At 40.6% G+C, this 12,866-nt stretch overlaps 2 protein-coding genes across 2 annotated transcripts in view; both read left to right on the top strand.

The window, feature by feature from the left end:
• The first annotated feature begins 975 nt into the window (after positions 1-975).
• sat2a.1 (spermidine/spermine N1-acetyltransferase family member 2a, tandem duplicate 1) lies at positions 976-9,481 on the top strand. Its single transcript, XM_029760171.1, has 6 exons — positions 976-1,211; positions 2,023-2,074; positions 2,477-2,560; positions 3,582-3,683; positions 5,340-5,380; positions 7,451-9,481. The coding sequence occupies exons 1-6, from the start codon at positions 1,149-1,151 to the stop codon at positions 7,622-7,624; spliced, it is 516 nt and encodes a 171-aa protein (XP_029616031.1). The 5' UTR covers positions 976-1,148; the 3' UTR covers positions 7,625-9,481.
• A 1,925-nt stretch (positions 9,482-11,406) lies between these two features.
• Positions 11,407-12,866, top strand: part of LOC115198297 (tumor necrosis factor ligand superfamily member 12) — a 13,132-nt gene continuing 11,672 nt past the window's right edge. The window contains exon 1 of the mRNA XM_029760170.1: positions 11,407-12,231. Coding sequence (XP_029616030.1) covers positions 12,031-12,231 — 201 coding nt within the window. The 5' untranslated portion in view covers positions 11,407-12,030. The remainder of the gene's footprint in view (positions 12,232-12,866) is intronic.

Genomic DNA, 12,866 nt, shown 5'->3' with positions numbered 1-12,866 from the left:
ACAACGTGCCATTGGAACACAGGAGTGATGGTTGCTGATAATGGGCCTCTGTAAGCCTATGTAGATATTCCATTAAAAATCTGCCGTTTCCAGCTACAATAGTCATTTACAACATTAACAATGTCTACACTGTATTTCTGATCAATTTGATGTTATTTTAATGGACAAAAATGTTTGCTTTTCTTTCAAAAACAAGGACATTTCTAAGTGACCCCAAACTTTTGATGGTAGTGTATGCTGCTGCTACTCTTTATTACATGTCATTCCTTGTTATACAGTATTTACATATCTACCTCAATTACATAGTACCCCTGCACATCGACTCGGTACTGATACCTCGTTTATACAGCCAATTTATCGTTACTCATTGTGTATCTATTATTACTTTTATTATTACGTGTTTTACTTTTCTATTATTTCTCTATTTTCTTTCACTCTGCTTTGTTGGGAAGGGCCCGTAAGTGAGCATTTTACTGTTAAACTACACCTGTTGATAACAAAGCATGTGACAAATGAAATGTGATTTGATTTGGCATTACACACATATTTCAAAATACAAAATGTATTGGATGTCTCAGCAGATGTGGAAAGAATTTTAAACCTGGCTGAGGTAGAGCAGTGTTTATGAGACAAGGGTGGATCCCAAAGGGTTATCTACGAAAAGCTGACACAAACATGTAACATGTTTTGCTCTATGACGCTCATAAGTCGTTAGAAGGTAAGGGGTCCTTCTACATAGATCATAGGAAATCCAAGGACATAGTGCCTATAATATTGTAATAAGCTCACATAGTTGCTGTCACAAACTCCAAACTCCACACACTTGTCACTAGCTAATTGTATATTAATTTCCCACTAAGAAAACAATTTCTGTACTTTTTATCAGGTTTCTGCTTTTTCAGACCGTATTTGGCCCAGTATAATTTCGAGGTCCACTGGTGCTACTGGGGTTGACTGTGTTTTCTGGCGAGTTCCCACGGTCGCCACCTACGCACGGAGGGCGCTATTAAATTATTAACAGCCTAGACTTTACGGTTGTGATGTAAAAGCGAGTTTATCACGTTCCTGCACTTTTCCGGATTACTGTACCTTGGTCTGACCTCGGTCTATCTTTTAATATTCTACATCCTTGATATATATTTCATAATATGGATTTCTCTATTCGTGCTTCTACACTGGAAGACTGCAAAGATATCGCGCGGATGATCTTGGTGAGCTGTCACAGATGCGCGTGTGCATGGCCGCCCCGCACGTGCTTGGAATTTGGAGACATGAATGATTCATTTGCATAGAAATATTACGTCAGTATCCACAATACATAGATCGCTGTTCCTCATCATGAGAAATAAAATAATTTGTTTGCAGTTACTGTTAGACTACATTGTATCCATTCTTTGTCTGGCAAAACCAAATAATCTTATTCGATATGATACAGTAGCCATATTTGTTCAGTTATTTTTATACAATTTTTTTTTCAAAACTGGCCCGTTATGTTGCCAAACGTTGTCGAACGTTGGACCAAATGCCATAAATGGAGCCAACATGATTCCTTGGTCTATATATCGGGGAGAGGCATGTTTGTTCTTTATTATGTATTTCTACCGGAACCTTCCAAAACGTGTCCTGGGGTCTATTCATTAGTCAGATTCTGTTGCAACACATTTGGTCTGTTGTAAAACTTTTTGCAACAGAAAACGTGTCCCTAGTGTCAGAGTCTTTTATAAACTGGGTGGTTCAAGTCCTGAATGCTGATTGGCTGACAGCTGTGGTATAACCCGTATACAACGGTTTACTGCTCTGGTGGTAACCAGTTTATAATAGCAATAAGGCACCTCGGGGGTTGTGGTATATGGCCAATATACCACACCTAAGGCCTGTATCCAGGCACTCCCTCGTGCCTTATTAAGAATACAAGCCTTCTATGATAGTCTCAGTGCTAAATCAAAGTTATGTTTGGAATCAATTACACTAATGCTATTTTGTTAGGCCTAATTTGTATTTTATGTCCTCATGTGTCATCAGGAACTGGCTGAATACGAGAAAGTATTGGACCAAGTGAAAGTTACACAGAAAGGTAGATTCATTCATTCCGGCTATTTACAAAAATCCCTATTTAATTTTTTGTAATTTAAATGCCATATTTTAATGTACTTTTTCTTTCACTCAATAATGAGTTTACACTCTTTGAAAAAAGGTGCTATCTAGAACCAAAAATGGTTCTTTGGCTGCCCCCATAGGAGAACCCTTTAAAGAACCCCTTTTGGTTCCTTTTGGGTTCTATTTAGAACCCTTTCAGCAGAAGGTTCTACATGGAACCCAAAAAAGTTCTACCTGGAACCAAAAGGGGTTCTATCTAGAACCAAAAAGGGTTCTCCTATGGGTTCAGCCGCAGAATCCTTTTGGAATCCTTTTTTTCTAAGAGAGTAGATCACTTTAACCCTTTTTGTTCTGTATCTTTGTCATCTCTCCCCTCCAGATTTGGAGCAGGATGGGTTCATTAAAAACCCATTCTTTCATGGTATCGTCGCAGAAGTACCCGAACAACACAGGACCAAAGAGGGTGAGAGAAGAACTTACCATAGACACAGTTTCTATGTGCTGACATGACCAGGGTTGGGGTCAATTCCCTTTGAACTCCATCAATTCAGAAAGTGACTAGTAATTCAATTAATGTCTTCAAAAAGAGATTGGAGATAAATTATACTTTAAATTCATGAATTGAATTTCAAATGATTTACGAAAGCGAAATGGAATGGGCCTCCACAATTCTGGTTTTGATTTTCCCAATTCGGAAACCATGTTTCATGAACTTCCATGATTTCAGATATATTATAACATCTTCTCCATCTACCCTCCCCATCATAGTAACCAGGCTGGCTCCACATGTTAATTAGCTCTCTTTTTGTTACCTAACCATCCTCTGTCAGGGCTGACTATGCTGCTCTCTGTCTGCCCACTCATTATCTAAGGGGCTTGACATATTTTTTTATGAAGCCAGCAGAACAAGAACATTATGCATTCCAAAAGCTGCCAGACTCTTTCCCTTCCATAACACGTCTCTTTTTACACATTCAGAACAGAAGCTGCCTGCCTGGCCAACTGGTTCATTTCATTAACAGACACCGCTTCACATCTATTGCTCTGTCTTTATGGTTTCTCTCTCTGTGTGTGTGTGTGTGTGTGTGTGTGTGTGTGTGTGTGTGTGTGTGTGTGTGTGTGTGTGTGTGTGTGTGTGTGTGTGTGTGTGTGTGTGTGTGTGTGTGTGTGCCTGCTCACGTACCTACGCCTGAGGAGAGGTTTTAGTGTGAGTTTATGTGAGTGAGTTTGAAGCGTGTGTGGACATGTTTTTCTGTGTTCAGTATTACAGTATGTCCTGAGGCATAGACTTGACCTTAGTGTCTGTCTGCTTGCTTGCCAGGAAATGGGCCGTATGTTTGTGTTTATGTGTCTGCCTGTCTGTCTGCAAGCGTGAGCAGCATGTGTAAATGTATGTGTGTTTTAAGGGTGTGTGTAGTCAATATTATTGATATTATTATTAAAATTATTGACCTTGACTTTGATACCTGTGTGTTTGTTTGCAGGCCATGCCAAGGTGGGCTACGCACTTTACTTCTATACCTACAGCTCGTGGAAAGGACGGGCCCTCTACATGGAGGACCTGTATGTGATGCCTGAGTTCAGAGGTTAGACAGCTACATCTGCTGGCAAGCAGACTGAGGCCCGTCTTCACAAAGCATCTCAGAGTAGGAGTGCTGATCTAGGATCAGCCCTCCCCACCAACCTCTTTATTCATCATGATTTAAAAACTGATTCTAGATCAGCACTCCTGCTCTGAGATGCTTTGTGAATATGGGCCTTGGTCTTGACCAGTTTTGTTTTAATCAAACTAGAGAGGAGGATTCAGAATATACAGTGCCTTTGGAAAGTAATCAGACCCCTTGACCTTTTCCACATTTTGTTACGTTACAGCCTTATTCCTCATCAATCTACACACAATACCCCATAATGACAAAGTGAAAACAGGTTTGTTAGGGAGGTGATCAAGAACCCAATGGTCACTCTGACAGAACTCAAGAGTTCCTCTGTGGAGATGGGAAAACCTTCCGAAAGGACAACCATCTCTGCAGTACTACTCAGGAAAAGGCACACTTCCAGACTGAAGCCACTCCTCATTAAAAGGCACATGACAGCCCACTTGGAGTTTGCCAAAAGGCACCTAAAGGACTCTCAGTCCATGAGAAACGAGATTCTCTGGTCTGAATGCCAAGCGTCATGTCTGGAGGAAACCTGGGACCATTCCTACAGTGAAGCATGGTGGTGGCAGCAGCATGCTGTGGGGATGTTTTTCAGCGACAGGGACTGGGAGACTAGTCAGGATCGAAGGAAAGATGAACGGAGCAAAGTACAGAGAGATCCTTGATGAAAACTTACTCGAGAGCCCTCAGGACCTCAGACTGGGACGAAGGTTCACCTCCCAACAGGACAATGACTCTAAACACACAGCCAAGACAACGCAGGAGTGGCTTCGGGAGAAGTCTCTGAATGTCCTTGAGAGGCCCAGCCAGAGCCCGGACTTGAACCCAATCGAACATCTCTGGAGAGACCTGAAAATAGCTATGCAGCAACGCTTCCCATCCAACCTGACAAAGCTTGAGAGGATCTGCAGAGAAGAATGGGAGAAACTCCCCAAATACAGGTGTGTCAAGCTTGTAGCGTCATACCCAAGAAGATTCAAGTCTGTAATCGCTGCCAAAGGTGCTTCAACAAAGTACAGAGTAAAGGGTCTGAATACTTATGTAAATGTGATATTTAATTTTTTAAATGGATTATTATAAATGTGCAAACATTTCTAAAACATGTTTTTGCTTTGTCATTAAGGGGTATAGTGTGTAGATTGATGAGTGGAAGAAAAAAAATGTATCCATTTTATAAAAAGGCTGTAACAACAAAATGTGGAAAAAGTCAGACTCTGAAACCTTTCCGAGTGCACTGTACGTGGAGGTCTTGCAGTTCACCTATCCTGCTGTCAATTTCCTGCACATCTGTTAAACTAGTGTGACGCAACATGTGCCTGATCCACTACGCGATTGCACAGTTTGCACCTGTTTCTCTCTCATTTCCACCAGTGTACAACAAAACAAATTCTAAAAGTAGAACTCGCCTCGCACCCAAATAAATGAGTCTAGATGGTCTCCAGAAACAATATTTGTCAAACAAAAAAACGTGGACCGCACATTGATTTGCATTTTGCTTAATCAGTTTATTTATACCAACAGCATGAAGCCGATAAATAACCCTACGTTTCGTATCTCATGTATGTCTCTCTTTTGGCATCACAGGTAAAGGTATCGGGAAGGCACTGATGAGCAAAGTAGCTCAGGTGAGTGATGCTGCCCTGTTACTCAAGTTTGACATATAATTAAAGCCTCTGGCTGTGGTGTAATTGTATTGACAAAGCTTCCCCTTGAGTGCAATTGATATGTGGACCTTTGCATGTGGACCTTTGCACACCTGTGTGTTTGTGCATATGTGAATATGTACAGTTGAAGTCGGAAGTTGACATACACTTTAGCCAACTAGATTTGAACTTAGTTTTTCACTATTCCTGACATTTAATCCTAGTAAAAATTAACTTTCATAGGTCAGTTAGAATCGCCACTTGATTGTAAGAATGTGAAATGTCTGAATAATAGTAGAGAGAATCATTTATTTCAGCTTTTATTTCTTTCATCACATTCCCAGTAAGTCAGAAGTTTACACTCAATTAGTATTTGGTAGCATTGCCTTTAAATTGTTTAACTTGGGTCAAACGTTTCGGGTAGCCTTCCACAATCTTCCCACAATAAGTTGGGTGAATTTTGGCCCATTCCTCCTGAGAGAGCTGGTGTAACTGAGTCAGGTTTGTAGGTCTCCTTGCTCGCCTACGCTTTTTCAGTTCTGCCTACAACTTTTCTATAAGCTGAGGTCAGAGCTTTGTGATTGCCACTCCAATACCTTGACTTTGTTGTCCTTAAGCCATTTTGCCACAACTTTGGAAGTATGCTTGGGGTCTTTGTCCATTTGGAAGACCCATTTGCGACCAAGCTATAACTTCCTGACTGATGTCTTGAGATGTTGCTTCAATATATCCACATAATTTTGCCCCCTCATGATGCCATCTATTTTATGAAGTGCACCAGTCCCTCCTGCAGCAAAGCACCCCCACAACATGATGCTGTCAGCCCTGTGCTTCACGGTTGGGAGTGTGTTCTTTGGCTTGCAAGCCTCCCCCTTTTCCTCCAAACATAACGATGGTCATTATGGCCAAACAGTTCTATTTTTGTTTCATCAGATCAGAGGACATTTCTCCAAAAAGTACGATCTTTGTCTCCATGTGCAGTTGCAAACCGTTGTCTGGCTTTTTCATGGCGGTTTTGGAGCAGTGGCTTCTTCCTTGCTGAGCGGCCTTTCAAGTTATGTCGATATAGGACTTGTTTTACTGTGGATATAGATACTTTTGTACCTGTTTCCTTCAGCATCTTCACAAGGTCCTTTGCTGTTGTTCTGGGATTGATTTGCACTTTTCGCACCAAAGTATGTTCATCTCTAGGAGACAGAATGTGTCTTCTTCCTGAGCAGTAGATCGGCTGCGTGGTTCCATGGTGTTTATACTTGCGTACTATTGTTTGTACAGATGAATGTGGTACCTTCAGGCATTTGGAAATTGCTCCCAAGGATGAACCAGACTTGTGGAGGTCTACAATTTTTTTTCTGATGCCTTGGCTGATTTCTTTTGATTTTCCCATGATGTGAAGCAAAGAGGCACTGAGTTTGAAGGTAGGCCTTGAAATACATCCACAGGTACACCTCCAATTGACTCAAATGATGTCAATTAGCCTATCAGAAGCTTCTAAAGCCATGACATCATTTCCTGGAATTTTCCAAGCTGTTTAAAGCCACAGTCAACTTAGTGTATGTAAACTTCTGACCCACTGGAATTGTGATACAGTGAATTCTAAGTGAAATAATCTGTCCATAAACAATTGTTAGAAAAATGACTTGTGTCATGCACAAAGTAGATGTCCTAACCAACTTACCCAAACTATAGTTTGTTAACAATACATTTATGGAGTGGTTGAAAAACGAGTTTTAATGACTCCAACCTAAGTGTATGTAAACTTCCGACTTCAACTCAATGTACATCTGTAGTTTATTGTAGTTTATCCTGAAGCCTTAGCTTTTCTCGTGAGGCTAAGTGCAAAATACACAATCATGCATGTTTCCTTCCGTGTGTGCGCCGCTGTGTATTGCTTTTTGTTTGTATGTTTGTTATTATTTATGTTTGTGACAATATGTCACTTTATTTTATCCTCAAGCATTTTTTTCCCTCATTTGACTTTATTTGACATTTTCCTCTCTCTCTCCCTCTCACACACACACACACACACACACACACACCCCTGTACTGTAGTTGGGCCTGGCCGCCGGCTGCACCCAGCTCAACTTCGCCGTGCTGGACTGGAACAAACCATCTCTGGATTTCTACCTCAGCCAGGGATGTTTTGATGTGACGGCAGACATGGGGTACCACTGCATGCGCTGTGAGGGGGCAGCGCTGGAACAACTGGCCCAGGGGGACACCTAAACACCCCCCTCCCCCCCACTGGGTTGACGTCTGACCATTGCAATACTGAGGTCAACCTAGAACATATGCAGGGATAAAGAACCAACTCAAAGCCCCTGTTACAATACTTAAACATTCCACCTTTCCTTTCCTTCTTCTTTTCCTTTCCTGAAGTAAAGTAGTCACTGATTTAATATGATTGAATAGGTGAACATTAGGGAATTCTTTGCATAGTTCTCATGAATCTACTAATATCAGATCAGTGATTACCTTTAACGAAACGAGGAAGACAGGATGTATTTTCAAAGTGTTGGAACGATGCCAATGCAATGCAAAAAGGTCGTAGCTGAACTGACAGTTCACCAACTATCTTATAGTTGTTGACATTAGTTGTGTGAACAGTAATGTGTTGTTTACCTGTGACCCCATAGCACCTTTCCCTGCTTTCTAAGCTACGGTAAGAGACACCCATTGATAATATGTGAGAAATCTGGTGAAACAGGAACCTATACAATACTATAAAATCACATGTCTTATGCACATCGAGAGCTTGGAACTATGAGGTTCTACAGTATGTGCATTTTTGTCAACATTTTGTTATTGACATAACCATGTTCTTTCTGTTTAAAGTACTCTTAATTCCCCAATTCCTGTTGTTAAGTTCAAAAGAATACAAGATAAAAATGTCTGACACCATTCAAACTAATGGGTTTTGAAATTTAAAGCCAATTATCTCAGAATCAGCTTTTTGCAGATATAACCTTATATAACCAAGCTCTCCACATGTCAATTGATGCTTATAACTACTGTGTAATTGTTGTTGTGATGAAGCACAATGTCATTTTTTTCAACTGATTCCTGTTTCACCTTCAACAGGATTGAATGCCTGTTTAAGTTACTTGATTAGCTTCTGCAAGCTCAGACTGTTGCTTTAAGCAAATACGACAAACCAAGGCTTGTAATTTGCAATAGTGATTCATCAATTTAAAAAAAATCGATTCCTTTAATGAAAATATGTTTGATCTGAATTTTTTTATCTCGAGATTATTAGATGGTGGGCAATAACACTAAGAAAAAGGCAATTAAATGTGGCATTAGCTTATAGTTCTATTCGTGGCATTTTCCATCAACAATACATTACAATATGTTATTCACCATCAACCTTTAAACTAAGCAAAAACAATCAAGCAAAGCAATTACATGAAATACGGTGATAAAGCCACAGTAGATCAAAGACCAATCTTTCCAGCTATTATATTAACGTCCCATATAAGATAATACTCTGGATATGTATTGCAAACAATCTTTTTATGTCTATTGTAAATCACAACTTAGAGAGCTGTTTAGTGTAGAGCGATGATGATGATGATGATGATGTGGACTGGGCAGATACAGTGTATAATATATGTCAAGTCTGTCTGTAAAGCTGACATTGGTGGGTGCTCTTTTTTTACGATGGCTTGTCCACTTTCTCTCACGTCCACGTTATAGAGCGCCGTTAGATTCATTGGTTTGGTGTATAACTCCTCGATAAAGGTATCACTTTGTGGTATTTGTTGTCCAGCAGCCAAATAGTTTGTCAGAAGCAAAAACGTCAGTGTTGGTATATAGGCTACAAAGAGTTACATGAGTTGAAGTCCATAGTTTACAGTGTTGCTATTAGATTTTAAAAAATATATATGTTTACCTCCCTTGAGTTGGTGTTTTAAACAAAAGCCACTTAATCCCACTTCTGTTGTCACTAAGTAAAACACTTTGAAATCACTGTAAGAACTTTGTTTTTTTGTGTAATCACACTTCTTGTTGCATTGAAGATGACATTATAGGCTACTTGTTGTGTATGTTACACACTGTGGAATAAAGTGATGTGCCAATACAGTTGTGTGCTCATATTATTTTATCATTCAATATATTCCCTTGAACCAACCAGCTATTGATAAATATAAATCTGACATAAAATGTTGTCATCATGGAAATAATGACATTTGGCTACTCTGTTCAATAGGCTATTTTGCTAGAATAGCCACAATTTGGCTATATCTTCTAGTAGAATGGGCTGCTTACATTAGATCCTGTGGTAGGTAGGTACTTGTACTCTCCATCTCTGGAGTTCTATTGATAGACGGGTCATTCCTAGAATCTTCAGGACTTGGACTGAAATAGGTTCAGGTACTAATTTTGGCCGCCGGTACTGTTTATATTGTATTTAGGTGCAGGAGCTCCACAATACTTTTGAGCTAATATTTTAAAAGAGGAACATGAGTTTCTCTATACTTTTGCCAAAGAGGGTGGAGACAAAGAGACTAACATCATGGCACATTGGGTTGACACTAGCTTCCACAACAGCAAAGTCATAATTAATGGCGAAACCCTGCCTACTTCTACAAATTATCTTCTTAAAATTTGGTTTTAATCCTAACCTTAATTACACTGCTAATCACATCTGGAGGAAACCTGGCACCATCCCTACGGTGAAGCATGGTGGTGGCAACATCATGCTGTGGGGATGTTTTTCAGCGGCAGGGACTGGGAGACTAGTCAGGATCGAGGCAAAGATGAACAGAGCCAAGTACAGAGAGATCCTTGATGAAAACCTGCTCCAGAGCCCTCAGGACCTCAGACTGGGGGGATGGTTCGCCTTCCAAAAGGACAACAACCCTAAACACACAACCAAGACAACACAGGAGTGACTTTGGGACAAGTCTCTGAATGTCCTTGAGTAGCAAAGCCAGAGCCTGGAATTGAACCCAATCAAACATCTCTGGAGAGACCTGAAAATAGCTGTGCAGCGACGCTCCACATCCAACCTTACAGAGCTTGAGAGGATCTTCAGAGAAGAATAGGAGAAACTCCACAAATACAGGTATGTCAAGCTTGTAGCGTCATACCCAAGAAGACTCGAGGCTGTAATGTATGTGATATTTCAGAGTTGTATTTTTTATAAATTAGAAACATTTTCAAAAATATTGTTTTTGCTTTGTCATTATTGGGTATTGTGTGTAGATTGATGAGACAAAAAATGTGACCCATTTTAGAATAAGGCTGTAACGTAACAAAATGTGGAAAAAGTCAAGGGGTCTAAATACTTTCCGAATGCATTGTATCCGATTTTGACTTTCTGGGTGGAAACCATGTCATTGTGGAAAGGGGTTGCTTTCTTAAAGGATCATTACTATAAACTAACAGGGTGGAAAGAGATACCAGGGACACACAGAAATACAGTAATAATAAATAATAATAAAAATACAATACTCATGAATTTTTAATTGTTGAGAAAGATTTTAACTAAGACAATAAAATAATTAAGAAAGATTTGCTATATTTTATTTTATTGGTTATATTTCTTGCATAAGTTGAGGAATAACACCAGGGGACATTTAAAAAATGCCTAAATGCACTGAAAACAAAATGGCCAAAATGCATACATTTCCTTTGAGATCCATATCTTTAGGTTTTATTTTAAATTACACCTAACCTTATATTTCAAGCCTTTTGTAACCCACATTTTACACTAAATAAGAGGTGATCTTCCTGGGGACAGAGAAGGCACAGGACAGTTGGGTGTGACCCCATTTAGTTTTGACCATGTTATATACGAACAATCATTGGAGGCTTTGAGTGTGATCCAGGTCATGCGGTGCCTGCGGGTAGCGCTCTGTCTTGCACAATGGGTCTTGCCCTATACACCAGAGCCACCTTGTGGACACTAATGAATTAGTTCAGTCCAAATAGATTCTAGTAGCCAAGGCTACAGTTCTGTTTTGATTTGTGCAATGGAGCAAATATCGTGTGACTAATGCTTTAATATCTACTTAGTGGCTTTGGGGAGTGGATCCAAATTGTGGGCTGAAGGCTTTGCATTCGTGCGTCTGGCACACGACCGGGGTGCATTGACCGGTGCATTAAACTGAAAACCCCTTCTTGGAGAAGAAAAGCTGATGCGACAGTTTGAGTGCAGGATCATACGCGGTACTGTATGTCAACGCCAGATAATGACCCCAGCGAGGCTGCAACGGCGGTGGGAAGACAAGGAATTTGACTCAACGAATCAAGTGGCAGAAGGATGCAATCATAGTGGATGTAAACTAGTCGACAACTTTCTATGCACCCTTGCTGCAAATTTCTCAACATTGCGCATTTGGCTACGACCTGCAAGGCAGACAGTCCAAGATATTTCGTCTGTTTAAATTAGTTGATTAAAGCAACAGTATTGTCTATTTAGTTGCTGTTTTGAAACCCATGCAATTATTTAATATTTCACATGATTTCCACTTTTATCAATAGGGCTATTGAGCTCTCATTTGTACTGCTGCCGGTAGCACTTGCACGCCTCGCCAAAATAATGTGAGCATTTGGATTGGATTTCACAAAAAAAGGGAAACGTGTCGCTGTAATAAAGTTAATATGAACATTTCGAATAGTCTGCAATGGTAACCGGGGAATGTGGAACGACCATGCATCGAATTCTGCGGAGGAGAAAAGTGCGCAAACTTCGCTTCGTCTGGGCATTCATGGCCATGGTGGCTCTGTCGCTCTCCGCCTGCAGCGCACTGTTTACGGCGTGGACCTGGAGACAGACGCGGGACCTGTCCCAGTCATTAAAAACTCTGCAAGACCGATTGGAGCAGGTAAGTAGCCGTGCTAAGTAACAATGTAACAATTTTACGAATGCACTTTGCATTGAATGCCTTGCCCACTGTCACCAGTTATTTTTTTCCATAAAAACAATTTGGAGCTGTTGAAATGACTGTTACGCAACGTCTTTGTGTCTGTTGACTAGTGGTTACAGAAACCATCGTGGGGGACTATGGAAAATGAAAAGCCACGTTCAATTCCCCCCCATCCGTTGGCGTTAAATTGTACACACATAGCGGGCCTCTTCACTGCTGGTGTCCTGCGGATTCTGCAACAGCGGCCGTTTTATTGCTTACCAATAAGTGTACTCAAGCCGCAGAGTTATTGCTTATTCTGCGCCCACAGTCTCTCTGCCAAGTTTAATCGTTCTACCGCCAGTTGTGTTCCAATTTTATATCAATTTGCTGGATTCCCATGACTTCTTGGCTCGAGAGCGCATTATAGCCAACTGACTTTGCACTGAAGGATTGAGCTGCGTAAAACAGAGTAGGCCTAAATGATTTGCAACATGTAAAGCCCACTTATTGCAGGTGGGCTAGGCTTCAACCAGTGGAATATTCTGCAGTCCTAATGGAATCTGAAGTGACGCTTTCCAAGGCATATTACACTGTAATGCACCCTGCACTGG

Source organism: Salmo trutta, chromosome 8 (genome assembly GCF_901001165.1).
Source record: "Salmo trutta chromosome 8, fSalTru1.1, whole genome shotgun sequence".
Taxonomy (NCBI): domain Eukaryota; kingdom Metazoa; phylum Chordata; class Actinopteri; order Salmoniformes; family Salmonidae; genus Salmo; species Salmo trutta.
The sequence above is the reverse complement of the archived record's forward strand: the minus strand, read 5'-3'. Positions and strand labels throughout refer to the sequence as shown.

What these genes read in the sequence shown, in the direction of transcription:
- sat2a.1 (XM_029760171.1), top strand. Translation starts at nt 1,149, where the DNA reads ATGGATTTCTCTATTCGTGCTTCTACACTGGAAGACTGCAAAGATATC. An exon ending in AGTGAAAGTTACACAGAAAG is followed by an intron (nt 2,075 to 2,476) that starts GTAGATTCATTC and finishes TCTCCCCTCCAG; the next exon opens with ATTTGGAGCAGGATGGGTTC. An exon ending in TGATGAGCAAAGTAGCTCAG is followed by an intron (nt 5,381 to 7,450) that starts GTGAGTGATGCT and finishes CCTGTACTGTAG; the next exon opens with TTGGGCCTGGCCGCCGGCTG.